At 43.0% G+C, this 17,663-nt stretch overlaps 1 protein-coding gene across 1 annotated transcript in view; it reads left to right on the plus strand.

The window, feature by feature from the left end:
* Positions 1–17,663, plus strand: part of LOC106582892 (sodium/hydrogen exchanger 1) — a 42,496-nt gene that overhangs the window by 11,698 nt on the left and 13,135 nt on the right. The window contains exons 2-6 of the mRNA XM_014166485.3: positions 8,116–8,579; positions 10,395–10,645; positions 13,462–13,679; positions 14,412–14,614; positions 16,852–16,941. Of these exons, the coding sequence (XP_014021960.1) occupies positions 8,116–8,579; positions 10,395–10,645; positions 13,462–13,679; positions 14,412–14,614; positions 16,852–16,941 (1,226 nt within the window). The remainder of the gene's footprint in view (positions 1–8,115; positions 8,580–10,394; positions 10,646–13,461; positions 13,680–14,411; positions 14,615–16,851; positions 16,942–17,663) is intronic.

Raw genomic sequence — 17,663 nt, forward strand, 5'->3', positions numbered from 1 at the left:
GTCTTGATTAAGAGTCATTCTGTGAATGGCTAATACGGCTTCTTTTTTTGCCGTGGTATAATTTTGGTATCGTGATGGCATTGAGTATCGAAGTCAAATTTCTGTATTGTGACAACACTAAAGACTGTCTTAATAGACTTCTGCCACAGAAGATCTTGATTTTGCACCGGTCTAAAATCCAAGGCATGCACCTCATTGGCAAGAAAAATAATAATGAATTGTCCATCTGAAATTTCATGAGCATCAAGTATAGAGGTCGACCGATTGTGATTTTTCAACACCGATACCGATTATTGAAGGTCCAAAAAAGCCGAAACCGTTTAATCAGCCGTTTTTTTTGTTTGTTTTGTTTTTGAGGTCCTCCAATAATCGGTATCGGCTTTTTTTGGGACCTCCAATAATCGGTATCGGTGTTTAAAAATCACAATCAGTCGACCTCTATACTTGATGCTCATGAAATTTCAGATGGACAATTCATTATAATTTTTCTTGCCAATACTCAAAGTAGTCAAATTCTTGGTACTTTGATCAAATATAGACTCAATTAATTAATATCGCCGCAGGTTTTTATTTCAGTTCAGAAATATGGGCAGAGACAGCCTACATCATATCATCATGGTTCAAAGGAGGGTGAGTAAAGAAAGAAACATGAAGGGAGGTGGAGTGTGAGTAGCAGCAACGTAGGAAAATCTGTGTGAGTAAAATAACACAGATCCAGATCCGTAGCTTTGAGAAAGACGTTTCCAGAGGGACGCGGTCGAAAAATCTGTCATTGCAGCCATGACCTATTTAAATAAAATAAAAAATAGCAAACATGGTGTCAGTTTGAGGCACAGTAATGATAAAGACCAAATGTGATAAACACCACAAAGGAAATAAGGTTTAGAAGGGACGTTCCATTGACCCCACCATGGCTTATCAGTACCATGCTGCTCACTGAAGTGCACTTATCTATAACATCCATCCATATGGCGAGCCTGTGTCATAGGTGTCGGCGGTGGGATACCAGCAATCAGTCACTGGAAGCTGTCTTTTGATCCCAATGTTCCCCCATGTACCACCTTATCTCCAGATGTGATATGTACTTGCCACTGAAGAGGGTGAATACTACTGGAAGCCATGATTGGAGGGATCCGCTAAAGCAGAGAGATGTCAAACACGTTTTTCCACGTGGGCTGCGTTCGCTCTTCAAGGTCCAGAGGGCCGCACTGAAAATGTTTTTTTAAGCTCAATTTGTAAATTGTCCTCTATCGTTTTTGGAATGTCCGATGCTGCCTTACTGTCTAGCTTTCATTTCGGTGATCAAAAATGTTAACTTTTTTCTCAGACCACGTGGGCCGTGTGTTTGACCCCCCCCCCCCCCCCCCCCCCTGCGCTAGAGAATGTTTGAGCTGTCAGGCACATCTGGATAGGAGTTTCAGGCACATCAAAAGTGCCTCCAGTGTTTAGGCCTAACCATTTTCTGAAAGGAGCTCAACAACATGTAATACAGCATACCTTTGTTTTTCAGCTCTGCTTGCTACCTGCCCTCTCTTGTGTTTGTATTGTCTTAAGCCTTTGGGTGTGACCTAGCTAGGCTCTGACCTCAATCCTATAGAAAACTTGTGGGCAGAACTGAAAAAGCATGTGCAAGCAAGGAGGCCTACAAACCTGCCTCAGTTACACCAGCTCTATCAGGAGGAATGGGCCAAAATTCACCCAACTTATTGTGGAAAGCTTGTGGAAGGCTACCCAAAACATTTGACCCAAGTTAAACAATTTAAAGGCAATGCTACCAAATACTAATTGAGTGTATCTAAACTTCTGACCCACTGTGAATGTGATGAAAGAAATAAAAGCTGAAATAAATCATTCTCTCTACTGTTATTCTGACATTTCACATTCTTAAAATAAAGTGGTGATCCTAACTGACCTAAGACAGGGAATTTTTATTAGGATGAAATGTCAGGAATTGTGAAGAAAAACTGAGTTTAAATGTATTTGGCTAAGGTGTATGTAAACGTCTGACTTCAACTGTAAACATTGACAAACAACGCTACGGCCACCTTCTGGTTTGGACTGTTTTATCAAGGCTGAGTGGCTGACTACTTCCAAGGTCTTTGCTGTGTGAACACAAAAGAGACTGATGGCCGACACCCATGTAAACATTTGACAATCCTACCGGTGTGTCTGAGCTTTTTTTTTTCCCCCCTTGAAAGTATCTGTAATTAATGTCTCAAGACTTTGTGGCATTTTTCCTTGAGATAAATTCTTTGCAATGTCATTGCAAGAGGTTGGAATAGCCTGGCAACATGAACCTGCTGCTCTTTTAGTAATGTATATACTGTATGCCTATATTCAGGGTTGGGTAGGTTACTTTGTAAATGTAATCTGCAACCTTAGTTTCCTGTCCAGAATTGTAATCAGTAATGTTAGGTAATCAGGTTACTTTCCCCTTAAGAGGCATTAGAAGAAGACAAAAATGAATTTTACCAATTGAACGACATCTATTTCAGGATTAATCAATGTAAGATTTTACATAGCTGGCCATAAATGGATGTTTCATTTTACTTTATGGGTTAGTTATGTAGGCTTCTACTAGTCTGTTGCTTTCTACTACATATAATTTGATCTAGTTACATCTTTCTATTTTAAACTAGTCTGGAAAACATACAATCATTTAAAAATAATGTAATACCCCGTGATCTTCAAGAATAGGATTTGAAATTATGGAAGAATAGATTAGCCAAATTGTTTTACCTGAGCATAACCCAGAAACGAAGAACTTATTAGCCTGCTCTGTTGTTTATGATATTGTTGTCATGGAGGACTGATTGGGCTCATTGATTCCAGTTGAAAAATAAATGCTGCTCTTATGGAATGACATGCTTTGAGCACTACTGAAGAGTGCTATTTGCATGTGAAAAATGAACACCATATGCTGCATTTGCTATAGGCTTATTATTTACGTTTTATTGGTGACACTGATATCGTGATAATTTGAAGCTGTTTAAAGGGTGAATCCACAGTTGAAACAATAACAAAGTGGGCACCCCGCCTCTGTTTTAGTAAAAAGCTGAGGAATGGGCCTGGAGAAATGTAACCACTCTCAGATTAATAGACAGAGCTATGGATGACCACCCAAATGATTGTATTAACCATGTTTTGAGGCTGTACAGTGTTTGTTTACGTCTACAATGTTTACAAACATTGGAGAAAAACAAGCTTATATTTGGGGTTTTCATTGAGTGTGACAGTTGAACTAGACTCATGAGGTTTATATCTCCTCTCTCTCTCTCTAATTCATAAATCCAAACATGGATGTCGCAACTACAGATTTCCCATTTGAAGTCTATCAAAAGTGGGCGAGTTTGACTTTGAGTGTGAAGCCTATGGACTTTTTAAATTTTTTTATATCAGCAGGCATTAGAATGCGCATTGAAATCCCCACTCGTGGTCTTCTTAAATGAAACGTATTTTTGACAGTATGGAGCACAATGCTCCTGAGGTGTTTAAACGGGAGGAACTCCATAGGCTGGGATCTGCACTATGCAGCTGTTGCAAGAGCAGTGGTTTGATAGGCAGCTTAAACTTCTTCAACCATTGAGTTAAAATACACACTCATTTGTGAACAGCCATCCACATCAACCACAATCCGTAAGGCGCAAATAGCTAAATGAGAGAGCAGCAATGTAAGTCACATCGTGTTGATATCAATAATAAGTGATATCCGTATCCCTCCGTAGGCTACAGCACTGCTGTCATCTTTACCTCCAAGCATTTATTGAAGTTGGATAATCTTTGGATGCCGACCAGTAGTCGCACCATTGGAAGACATAGCTTGGACTGTAGCCTACAAAAGCCTATTTTCAAATGCGTTTGGTGTGTCATTATAGTGCTCAGTCGGAACAAACTTGCACCATTTTTCAACGCTGATTGGAATTTCATTGAGAAAACAGAAAGGTGTCAATGATTTCTTTCACAAACCTCCTGTCTGAATTTAAAGTAATCCTAGAAGTAACAATGTTGTTTTTCAAAAGTATCTCTAATCTGATTACAATATTTTAGCTGGTAACGGATTACAGTTAGTTTTTTGTAATCCGTTACATGTAATCCATTACTCTCCAACTCTGTCAATATTTGAACAATGTGTTTAAAACACTAATTAGATCACAACTACCCTAAAGCAAGATGTGTGACCTTAAGTGGGAAACCTTGCTGTCAAAGAATAGACTTGTATTCTCAAACAGTCTTTTGACTGACACCATAGACTGAAATAAACATTGCATTGAGAAATGTCATGATATAGTGACAACTTTAGATAACAGAAAATGCATTGAGGAGATGCATCAGACCTAGTGCTGACAGCTCAAACCTTTCCAAACACGTGCAGTCACTGACACGCATACAACCTTGGTGTCCTGTTCCCTGTCTAAGCTCTGGGATTTGACAACTTGCTGCAGCCGGGTTATTTATGGATTGTGATTCAGAATTTGGAAGTCTGGGAACCCGAAGTCCCTCTGGATCAGATTCACTACTCAGAGGAAATATAAAGCGCACTTCCCTTAGTTTTGGTTACTATGTTTTGCAGGATACGCATCAGGGTTGAGGTCAATTCCACTTCAATTTTAGTCAATTCTGGAAGGACACAGATTCTAATTCTCGTTAGTGCGGTTCAGGAAATTTCCAGAGGAAACGCTGTGTCCAACTGTTTCTTTCAGCCGGCAACACATCCAACAAGCTCTTATGTCGGGGTCGCGACGGGGGAACTGCTGTGGGGGTCACCGATTTATTTATCTTTCATAAAAAAAAAATCTGGAACAAAGAAAATGGGGTCCCCAGAAATTTTGCCGTGACAAAATGGGATCCTGCCTGAATAAGTTTGAATACCACACTGTCTTATGTACTAGTACCAGAATTTTCCACTGGTCATGGCTGCTCACATGTTGAAGGGTGTGCTTTTAATGAATTTTGACAAGGATTTCGTAAACTCTTGCATCGCAGTTATCTGCTGTGAGGAAGTAATAATAGTCAGTTGACTTAGGCATTCCGACAGATCCTCAGAAGTAGTTTGGCACAGGTCGTTTTTCAAGCTTATATTCAGTCATCACTTAAGCCTAACTCTAATGTCGTTGCCTGGGGCTGAGATGTAAGCTTAATGTCTGTCTGTTTAATTAAAATAGCCCACACTCTATCAAATAAGTTATGGGTTAATTATTTTCTCTGCATATTGTGCATGAACACAAGTCTCTGAGTGAACACGGTAGGCTACACGTCAAGCTCACAAACCCCTCTTCGCAAGAGTGATGCTCATATCTCCACAAAAAAGGCTGAGCCAGGTGGTCTGAGCCATTTTGTAGTGCCCTCCAATTAGTCAGTGTTACTCCTTTGTTTTCCCACATGAGAGGAGATGCTTCCTGTGAATTGTGGAATGGTGCCAGTTTCCTGACGAGGCCGGTTGAAAGGAGAAGAGTGCCCCTAGCACCACACATCTCTTTCTGGGAAGATTAGGCCTCTTTGGACCGTTTCTCTCTGGACTTTCCTCTGCGCTACAGCGGTAGTGCTGTAAAACAGCAGCAGTGCGCGGCAGTGTTCTGGACTCCATAGGTGGCTTTGTTTAGCCCGTGAAAGAGTGTGTCCAACACTGAAATTGTTGCCTTCCAGCTGACTGAGTTGATGAAAAACATCAGATGCCCTGTATACCCGGGAGATTGGAGGTTTTTTGTTGTACGTTCAAGCTAGGCGAAGGCATCATCTGTTAAGACATTGACAAAGTTCATTGTTTTTATAATTTGCAGACACTTACTGTTTTCCACCGTAAGCGCTAGACTCCTGCTGTTTACACGTTCTTCTCCTGACCCCTTATCCTTGAAATCCTCTGATGGTGATAAAGAACACAGACCGTTACGTGACTAACAGTACAGTCTGCGAATGATGACATGCTAATTAGCTATGCTCAGCGCGTGAGGTGTGAGCTTTGAAGGGCAGTTTACTTACTTGCCTGGCTGCCTCTCATCTCCTCTCTATGTCCCAGTGGATCACACTCTGTGCTAACCAGACCAGATGGTGCTGCCAACGTGCGACCCCTACCCTCATGCGGCAGGCAATGTAAATATACACTGTGTGGATTCTGTGTCAGGGTTTCGTGTCAGACTACAGAAAGGCTTTAGGAGTAATGGGATTTGAAGGTTCACAGTTTCAGATGCCCTCCATTGATGGGCTAGCCTATCAGAATGAGACATTTAACTATTTCCCCCCTTGAAAACATTTGTCAGGTAGTTTCCACTTAAGGCTTGGAAAGGCATTCATTTAGCAGTTTCCCAGGCCCAGTTTTTCAAAAGTTATCTGATTTCTGCAATCACAGGATTAAATGTTTTTCAAAACTAATAAAAAAAAGTGGTTCTGATAGGGATAAGGATTTGGTAGTCCAACCTGACCTTGAATCAGGTTTGAATGTCGTTTTTGCACTCAAAGATAGTGATTAGGATAGTTTTGATGCCGAAAATCTGGAATTATCTTGATCCCACTGGAAAGGGCGCTTCACTTTGGGTTTTAGAAAGGTGAAATGCACTACAACCAAGACATTTCAATGTAACTAAAGTAAGGATGTTTAAAAAAACATTCTTATATCTGAAAACCAAAGTTTCATTGTGTTGGTTTAGGTTGGCCTAGGTGGTCATTTTGTTACTGAGAAGTGTCAAATAAATGTACCTACTTACTTATAAGTGATATTCAGGCTCTCTTCTTTTTAATCAAGTTCCCTTTTATTATTAATGTGGTTTACTCATCTGTTTCCCTATGACAGTTTAGACGTAGTAGATGACAAGGTGTAGTAGGCCTGTTCAAAGCACTGAAAATCCTGATTCTGTGACCTTGATATTGTGGTATCCGGATCAGAAAGATCCTATCCGATTTTATTGTCTCAAAAACAATCTCAAAAACAGCCAGATCGATCTGATCTTGGATAGCAAAAAAAAATTGGATTACAGAATCCGGATCATTCTGATCCAGATTAAGCATTTTGAAAAACTGGGCCCTTGGGACTAAGCTAGCCTGTCTGAGCCTGCATTAGCCAATGTTGAGACAACCAGAAAAATTGGATTAGGAAATATCAGTGAAAAAAAGGACCATCTTTTGATGTTATACTCGGATTAGTTAAAAAAAAAGAAAATCATATAAATATTACCCCTTTTTCGTGGTATTCAATTGGTAGTTAGTCTTGTCTCATTGCTACAACTCCCGTATGGACTCAGGAGAGGTGTGCGTCCACCGTACACCTGGTCAGCGTGCACTGCGCCCGGCCCGCCACAAAAATCGCTAGTGCGCGATGGGACATTGACATCGCTGCCGGCCAAACCCTCCCCTAACCCGGACGACGCTGGGCCAATTGTGCGCCGCCCCATGGGTCTCCCGGTCACAGCCGGCTGCGACAGAGCCTGGACTCGAACCCAGAATCTCTAGTGGCACAGCTAGCACTGCGATGCAGTACCTTAGACCACTGCGCAACTAGGGAGGCCCCATACTAGGCCTAGTTAACGTGAAGTTGAAGTGAACCTTTTTCAGTCAAATTTTCCTCAGTAACAATGTCATATGATCACAACGAGAATGGTCTGTGTGTGGTTTCTCTCTGAAAGGAGTCACGTGATTCATATTATGAGGAATTTGCTTAGCATAACTATTTCCACCTCTGACAAAATACATGTGATACTGTGGGTGTGTGACATTGAAAATGCGGCAGACTCTTCTCGTGTTCTGACTTGCAGATTCTGGCCAGATATCAAGTTTGTTTCTTCTGTGCATTTTCACACCCACCAGCCATATCTTTGAGGCCTAGATATGTTCTGGTCTGTTGAAATGTCACTTGTGCAAGCAATACTGGCATGTTAAATTAGCTCTGAAAAAGAGAACAAATAATGTGATTCTGTTCCACTTATAAACAAAGTCTATTCTGAATATGCATTTGGTGGGGCTTTTAACTCAAGGTTCAGTGAGTCACTGGTGATTGTTTTCTGGTCCTTATCTTCAATGAGTTTGAAGTTTCAGGTGACTGGTACATTCCAGATTACGCCTAGAAAAAGTAAACCTTGAGAACAATGAACGAGAACAATGCATTTAATCACCTTCTCCCTCCCTCAGGGTTCCACCTGATCCCCCGGCTGTCCAGCATCGTGCCCGAGTCCTGTCTACTCATTGTGGTGGGCCTCCTGGTCGGCGGCCTCATCAAGCTGGCGGGCGAGGAGGTACCCCCCGTGCTGGACTCCAACCTCTTCTTCCTGTGCCTCCTCCCCCCAATCATCCTGGATGCGGGCTACTTTCTGCCCATCCGGCCCTTCATGGAGAACATCGGCACCATCCTGATGTTCGCCGTGGTTGGCACCCTGTGGAACGCCTTCTTCGTAGGGGGTCTCCTCTACGCCGTGTGCCAGATCGAGGGCACATACCTGAGCCAGGTGGAGCTGCTGCCATGCCTGCTGTTCGGGACCATCATCTCGGCCGTGGACCCGGTGGCCGTGCTGGCTGTGTTTGAGGAGATCCACATCAACGAGCTGCTGCACATTCTGGTGTTCGGAGAGTCACTGCTCAATGATGCTGTCACTGTGGTGAGTGAGTGGTGAATAGGGTGGTATGCAGTGTTATGCAGGGCAATAGAGTACAATGCAATTCTAGATAATCAATTAATTAATTACAGTACAATCACATCAGGGTTTCCCCCAAAAATAGATAATGCCATGCAGTACAATACTATACAGCACTATGCTATGCAGTACAATATAATAAAACCAAACTATATTTTCAGAAGTAGGCTACATTCATCCTCCATATGAAGATGACTCAGTTGTTAGTTGATTGTGTTGTTATTTCTGTGGACAGAATATTGGTTTGGACTGGCACAAGAAATCAGAATAGCCTAGTACCAAATTAGCCTGATTTGAATTGGGCCTAGTCTTTTTGGAAAATCCCACCATACTTCTGTCACTGGATATTGAATTCATACCTTCGAGCTAACTTTTAGCTCCTCGCCAGTAATAGGTTGGTTAGGTTTTGGTGATTTGTGACCTTTTGTACGAAAGCTGACCCAGTTTAGTGGGCCACCAGAGGCCAAATCTATTTTCAATTATTTTCTCTCATGACTTCCTTCTCTTTCCTCTGCCGAAACAGTTGTGAGATGGACCATCTGTCTCTTATGGGTTGGTTATTGAAAATATAAAGTTGAAAAAACATTTTGAGTTTTTTTATTTTACTGTTTGCTTCCTTGCATGAAGCAGGCATCACATAGCCCTATTGAAAAACACTATTGTTCTGTAAGTTACTTTGGTTAAAGTCGTGTGCTAAGTGTGGCATATATTGTGAGGCACAGTGGTTCCTGTTGCTATATTTATTGATTGTACTGTCCCCACACACTGGCTGTTTTGAGAGGACCAGTTCACTTAAAATAGCCTTGGAGTCATGAGACTTAAATTAATGATAGTTCAGCCAAATCATTTTAATATTGTGGGGCAGACGGGCGCAAGTGTGCAGAATTGTTCTGCTATGTTCAGTTTATTTGCAGTACCAGGACAACATTACATTTACATTTTAGTCATTTAGCAGACGCTCTTATCCAGAGCGACTTACAGTAGTGAATGCATACATTTCATACATTTATTTTTTTTTTTTCTTCTTTTCGTACTGGTCCCCCGTGGAAATCGAATCCACAACCCTGGCGTTGCAAACACCATGCTCTACCAACTGAGCCACACGGGACAAACATTGATCTCGGAATCCCAGAACTAAAACCTCACCTGTTTGCGTCATATGCTTGATTAAGTTCTGAGGGCAGATGTGTTGGAAAAGATCATGGAAGACTGGAAGCAGGGCGGCAGCCCCACCCCCTCTCTCTGCAGGTTTTGGGCAAGTCTATGCCCCCCCCCCCAAAAAAAACCCCTCAAATTCAAGCACCTGTGAAATTGTGATTTGTCCAAATGATCAGTGAAGAAAAATCAGGGGCCCCTCAATAAAGTTCCTCGTTAGTTGTCGCATCCCACAGTCTGTTGCTGTGATACCATTTATGTTAAGTACATCTGTCCACGAGAGATTTATCTTTTCTGTAGTGACTATACCGAAACGTTAGACCATATAATATCACTGGTTTATATGCCACTCAGCAGACACTTTTATCCACAGTACAGGGAGTGTATGCATTTTATTGGGGCCCCAGCGGGTATCAAACCCATGACCCTGGCATGCTTGCACCATGCTTTTACCAACGGAATCCAAACCAGTTGTTTATTTCCGATTATTTTCAAACCCCCCTCCATTCTCTCTAGGTCTTATAACACCTGTTTGAGGAGCACTTGGGTGTGGGCTCTGTTATTCTCTGTACACTTGAGCCATGTCTCGAAGGTCTCTCTCTCTCTCCCTCCCCTCCACTCTAGGTCTTATACCACCTGTTTGAAGAGTACTCTGGCGCAGGTGAGGTAACGCCGATGGACGTGGTCCTTGGGGTCATCTGCTTCCTGATTGTGTCGCTGGGCGGCATCGCCGTGGGCGCCATCTACGGTATCCTGGCGGCCTTCACCTCCCGGTTCACCTCGCACACCCGCGTCATCGAGCCCCTCTTCGTGTTCGTTTACAGCTATATGGCCTACCTCTCGGCCGAGATGTTCCACCTGTCTGGAATTATGGCGTAAGTAAGGGGTGTGGGGTACACACACGCTCACAGACAGACAGACACACACTCGCACATACACACAATCTTTCTAGTGGCCAAGGTTTTTTGAGTTTCTGTCTGTCATGAATCATATATATTGTTTAGAATAAAGAAGTTTTCTATGAGAGTTCTGCCTAGGCTGGTTTAGTGTTTATAATGCATTGACAGAGTGGCTGTGACACATGACCTTTTGAACCTGTCCGGCTGGTCCAGCAACACCATTGATTCTGTGTTTCGCTAAAGGAAAAGTATGACCATGTTTAATTCCTGCATTGTCTTCTATTATCATTATCTTCCTTGGAAAAAGATCTCACTCATAAGTGTACACTGAATTATATTCTTAGCTTCTTAGCAATATTCATGACTAAATGGTCAAATCAATACAATGTGGCCGGGTCTGTCCCAGCCAAGGACATCCATACGAGTTCTCTCAAAACGGCAGTAACTCGCCTACATGTCGTGACAGGCCAACGGATGTGCAGCCCAGAGCAGGGATACAACGCTGAATTTACAGCACCCTGTCACGCCTCTGGCCCTAACACCTGTGTACATATCATTCTCATCTCCCTTCCTCTCCTCTCTTCCGCTTTCGTCTCCTGCTTTTTCTAAAAGGTGGTGAGTTATGGAATATGGATCATAAACATAGGTGCTGCTGATGAATTGAGTTTCCTGTCGGTGGGTTTTACAGGAGCAATGGTAGAACTGTAGGGCAGACTGTTCCCAGGCCTGTTGGCACTCTGTCCATGCCTTCCATCGTAAAGATGATTTGAATTAGTACATGGTGCTATTTGTCCAGTGCTTGTATATGAGATCTCGCCCCGGAGTGAAATTGAGCGGAATGATGGACAACTGTGTGTTATGTAAGGGAATGAGGTAGCTGGCTGCCCTTAAAGTCACTGAGGTGGGTTGCCTCACGCAAGACACTAGGAATAGAGAAGTGGTTGCAATGCTATACAGGGGAGTGGATGTGGACATCTTAACTCGGGTTCCATATGTCCAATCAGTGAGTCATTGGTTCACTCGTGGAACAAACTCGTAGAACAAGCTGAGGAAATGGAGGCCTTGTTTCATGAGCTCTTACGCCACAGTTACCAACACAAACTGTATCCTTGTTGCAATGGTTCTACTGTATGTGAAATACTTGTTCTCTTAGCATGTAAATACTTTACAGTGTGTGTGTATATATATATATATATATATATATATATATATATATATATATATATATTTTTTTTTTTAAACCCGTTTGATGTGACTACTTTCTATGCCATGTCAATGAAGTACGAGACTACATTTACATTTTAGTCATTTAGCAGACGCTCTTATCCAGAGCGACTTACAGTAGTGAATGCATACATTTAATTTCATCTAATTTCATACATTTTTTTTTTCTCCGTACTGGCCCCCCGTGGGAATCGAACCCACAACCCTGCCGTTGCAAACACCATGCTCTACCAACTGAGCCACAGGGAAGGCCATAACTTTGTCATTAGCATTAACTAGAATGTAATGTAGCCTATATTTACACTGTTGGTAGTTGGATTCATGTAGTAACATGGTCCCCAGCACAAAAAAGACACATTTCGTGCACAGAGTTTTCCCGCAAAGGTTGACGGGGAAGTGTTTCTCCACGTACAGCTCAGACCATGCTTATGCACAACTTCTCGTGGTTGATTAATTGTATTGCAAGCAAATGTCCTTTTTTTTGTTTGGAGAAAATGGAAGTGTTTGATGCACAGGAATTATTTTACTGGTAGGCTAGTAGAAATCAGTAAAACGTAGGGCTAATGGTAAAACTGATTCATTTGCTGTTGCTAAGGCGATCACATAGCATCGTGTAGTCTTAACCTATTTCTTTTACATTTGTTATATAGGCCTAAGTCATAATCATGTCTCTCCTTTTCTGACATGACTGGTTTATTCCTGCTACACAACAAATAGTAGACTACCATTTACCAACTGCTCACTCAATAGCCAAGAATGCTCGAAAGTAAATAGACCGGTAGCCTATTTGACAGTATGCGTAGGCTACAGTGCTGTGCGATAGGAGTGTGACGACATAGCCTATATAATCTGAGCCTATACCAAGGCAGGAGATAGAAACACAACCACGTATTGACGGGATATGTCTTGCGATTCTCACGATTCTATATGTATTGCATTTCGGTACGGTAATTGGATGTTCCTAAACATATTGCTCACTATATGTCTGCTGCAGAGAGACAAGTGAGGGCATGAGAAAACAGCTCGTTTTGAACAGTCAGGGACATCCAAGTTCTAAAAACATCTTGGCTCACTATTTGGTGCAAATACAACTGACTCGCGCCATCTAACGCTACCTATGGTAGCAAAAATCGATACTTGGAGTCAAATATCGATATAATATTGCGACGTCTAACTGTAACGATCCCCCCCATCACTATATTGCATCAATATCAAATCCAATCAAAATGTATTGGTCACGTAGACACTTTAGCACGTCTTATAGCAGGTGTAGCAAAATGCGTATGTTACTATATAGAGTTTGCTTTCTGATGTCCGCAGCCCTATAAATATCTGCCATATTTCCTTGCTCAGGGAACCTCGGGTAGCTTACGCCAGGTGCAGCCAGTAAATGAATAGTTTAAGTTACAATGAAATACTAAAACATACTTATGTGTCTGGGGGTTTTCATTCTAAGATGCTACAATTCAGAATAGACATTAAATGACGGGACGTTGTCAGACAAGAAAAGGTTTCTTTCTCAGAGAACTCATTTATAATCATCCCTCTCTCTCTCTCTCTCCCCCCAGGCTGATTGCGTGCGGCGCGGTGATGCGACCCTACGTGGAGGCCAACATATCCCACAAGTCCCACACCACCGTCAAGTACTTCCTGAAGATGTGGAGCAGCGTGAGCGAGACCCTCATCTTCATCTTCCTGGGCGTGGCCACGGTGGCCGGGCCGCACGCCTGGAACTGGACCTTTGTCTCCGTCACCGTCATCCTCTGTCTGGTGTCACGTGTCATTGGTGAGTCGAACACGGACACCTTCTTCACTGTACTGTACCAGTCTCTACATCAGATTCCAAAAGATGGTGAGAGAAATGACGTGACAGGCCCAACTTTCTCATAGTTTGTTATAATTTGGTCAAGTTGTTTCAGTAGAGGATGCGATACAGATTTTTAACATCCTCAACACTACAAGGGATAGTTATTCTTGGAGCCAGACTGAAATACCAGTCACTACATTTCAGTTAGGTAATGAGACAACTATTAGAGGAAGTGCCCCTTGTTTTGTCCGCTTGGTCCTCACATCGAGGAAGCCCAGATTTCAAAACTCGTCAGATACACGTCCCTAAAAAAAGGAAGCGAAAATATTTCTTCAAGTATTATGTCATTTCTGCAGTTATAGATAGACCCAAAGCAGACCTCCATCTGACTTTACGTGCTAGTTTGAAACCTGGTGACTTGACATTGCACTATCCCCATTGACCATTCTCTATTCTCACCAAACATAGTTTTCTGATTCTTATAATCTGCTAGTTTCACAATGTGTGTTCCAGTGTCTCCAATGTAGTGTGTGGGCTCTACTCCTCTTTCTCAGAAGCTGTTGATCCTTTCTTAGGTTCTAATGAGGCTGGTATTGGCTGTGTGTAAGGAGGGAGCAAACATGAAGTCAATCAGATAAAAGGCCTTGAAGGTTGACTCGCTTCTGCTCTCTCTCTCTCTCTCTCCCTCTCTTCTCTCTCTCGCCCTCCCAGGCGTGGTGGGCCTTACCTTCATCATCAACAAGTTCCGCATCGTCAAGCTGACCACCAAGGACCAGTTCATTGTGGCCTACGGTGGCCTGCGAGGGGCCATCGCCTTCTCCCTGGGCTACCTGCTAGACAAGGACCTCTTCCCCATGAGGACCATGTTCCTCACCGCCATCATCACCGAAATCTTCTTCACCGTGTTTGTACAGGTGGGTATTGGGCCAGTCCTTTAACCTGGTCCCAGATCTGATTTGTGCTGTCTAAGCACCCGTCCGCCTGGCCACGCCGCCAATGGCCACAGTTGTCACGCCAATGGCCACAGTTGTCACGCCCGCACGACCACAGTTGTCATGCCAGCCATGGTTGCCACGCCAATGACCATAGGAGTTGGCAAGACAGCACAAAAAGAGCTTGTACCTGGCTAGCAACCCTCTAATTCTGCTTATGTCTTCAGATTTATAATGAAATCGAAAGCACTCTTTAAATTATGGCAAGTTAAAAAGACTATCAGATAAAATGTGTCACTGAGTGAACTCTAAATATTAGGAAGTAGGTCCTGGGCGATATGGCCAAAATCTCATATCCTGATATTGGTAATTTCATATAACGATACATATGACGATATACACATTTTGTATAAATTTCGATAAATAAATAGTTTATGTACAATGACCACATGTTAAAAAGACATATTTCTTATTACATTTTGAATTATACTCAACAATTAATTAGGTATTTGCATTTGGTACCTTGGGTCGAGCGTTAGCACCAACTCACAAAACCCCCGTTTCTCGACCGTGTAAATTTGGGCCGTGTCTTTGCAGATGTAAGTTGTAACGGCAGCTATTATCTCCTTCCATCTTTGCGATTATTTTCCATATGGTGTGCCGCGGGCAAAAGTCTCTTGCAATGTCTGAGTCGGGGGTTTGTTTTGAGCACTCGACTGTACTTTTTGGGGTCTCATCCGTAGACTCTGTCCACACTCTTTCACATGATTCTTACGCAGGTGGTGAAAGAGGTTAGTGGTGTATGAGCCTGTCGTTGGGACCGGCCTGCGGCATATTTTGCAGAGGACGGTTTTCTGGTCCGTGTCAGACTTTTCATACCCAAACCACGTCCACGCGACCGAAGTAGCCCCTCTTTTAGGTACGAGCTCCGTGTCTCCGTGCCCTGTGTCACATCCACTCTCCTCCATGTTTGTGTTGCAAATTTCCTTCGAAGAACACAAAGCCACGTCCAATTGCCGAAAAATATTGCCGTAAAGAGTGTGATTTCCGACACAACGAAATAAACGATAGAGCATAATATGAAACGACAGACATTTTTCTACCGTCACACGATATATATCGCCCAGCCCTAATAGGAAGTTGACTATATTACAGAGTGCTTTTGGGTCAAAATGGGTTGCTTTGTTGCTACATTGTGCTGTTGCTCTCTTGTCCCTAGTATATTTTAAGGCCTAAAGTGTTCAATGATTTTCATGGTTTGTTTGTACCCATTGCTACTGTATGCTAGTGTGACAAAAGGTCACTGCAGCTACTACTTTGAAGCACACACACGCGCTCGCGGGTCCGTTTGAAGCTCCGTGCGTCAGATATTCCCCCAGTCCTGCTGAGCAAACTCATCTTACAGTGAAGCTGTCGATGCATGCGGAAGCACTAGGACACTCGTCATCTGGCTGAGTATCCCCAAAATGGCAGCTACTAAAATAAAGCCTTCTATAAGCCTTTTGTGAAACAAATGTCTTCAGTAAATCTTTCACTCAGTGCTGGCAGTCTGGGATGGATTGGGTGTGTGCGTGCGTGCGTGCTGGCAGGGGTATTATTTAAGGGCCAGAGTCTGTTGTCATCCACTTAGGGTATAATAGTTAACCAGATAGACTTAATCTCCTTATGAGAGAGAATGGTACGCTAAAGCCTACGGACACACACACACACACACACACACACACACACACACACACACACACACACACACACACACACACAGGAACAGGATAAAAGAGATTGATAAAACCAGTATGCCAAATGGTATATTAACCAGCATTGATAAATCCTTTTCCCAGCACTCCTCAGTCGTAGATGGAACGGCCTTGTGCACCAACCACCTGCGCATAACTTCATTTAAATGCAAATGTTGCTTGACTGCTAAATACACAAAGTGGATACAGACTACAGTAGCTCTGGAAATAAATGACATGAAATTCACCCCTCAGCCAGTGCTTCTCTGTGCAGTGACTTTGAGGAAAGGAACAGAGTAAACACCATGCACACGAATGGAAGGTGTTGAAATGGACATTGCAGGCTTCTCTTGGGTCGCTGGTGTCGCGTAGATTTTAAAGATGGACATTTATCATTTGTTCGTCAGGATCACTAATGTTGCCTTAGTAACCTCTCCCTTCTCTCTCTCTCTCTCTCTTTCTCTCTTCTCCTCCTCACCCTCTCAGGGCATGACTATCAAACCCCTGGTGGACCTGTTGGCCGTGAAGAAGAAGCAGGAGGCCAAGCGCTCCATCAATGAGGAGATCCACACCCAGGTGACCTTTAACCCCCGTCAACCCCCTCACATCCTGGCCTCTCCTTCTCGAACCGCTCCTCTGTAGCCGGACCACCCATCAGACCAGTTAATTTCCTCCTGGGATATACGCGCTCTGGGTCCATATTCATAAAGTGTCTCTTACTAAGAGTGCTGATGTTTTAGCATCTAAATGGCAAAACTGATCCTAGATCTGCACTGCTACTCTGAGACACTTTATAAATACAGGCCCACAGGCCCTGGTCAGGATATGACATTTTCAGTACAAGAGCAGGAAACTCACTGAAGCAACACTGCAAGGCTGGTCTTGTTCACCTTAATTGTCTAACCAGCTTTCCCTGTAAAATGGGTTATTGCATTAATGGCTGTGGTTAAATGAATGATTTGGTTATTTCAATCTGAGGGATGTCCATTTGACTTTGAGGTGAAGTATCTGTCCAGACTTCAGTACTGTCATTACATGTTGAGTGCCAAATATTGCTCTGCACTTCCCCTCTATCTGCCATTAATGGAATGATCTTCTTCTAATGTATTTCGTCTTGCTGACATTGCCTTGCTGGGTGGTTTTAATAATGGAATGCAGCATTCCCCTGCTTCCTCTTAACTCAGACTAATTAAACTTCCTGCATGGCTCCCAATGGACCATCCTCTCATTCTCCACTGTCTCCACTGACTCATCCACCATGGTTGCCAGATTGGCAAGTAAAATCTCCCTGCGTAGGC

Source organism: Salmo salar, chromosome 02 (assembly GCF_965601325.2).
Source record: "Salmo salar chromosome 02, fSalSal1, whole genome shotgun sequence".
Classification (NCBI taxonomy): domain Eukaryota; kingdom Metazoa; phylum Chordata; class Actinopteri; order Salmoniformes; family Salmonidae; genus Salmo; species Salmo salar.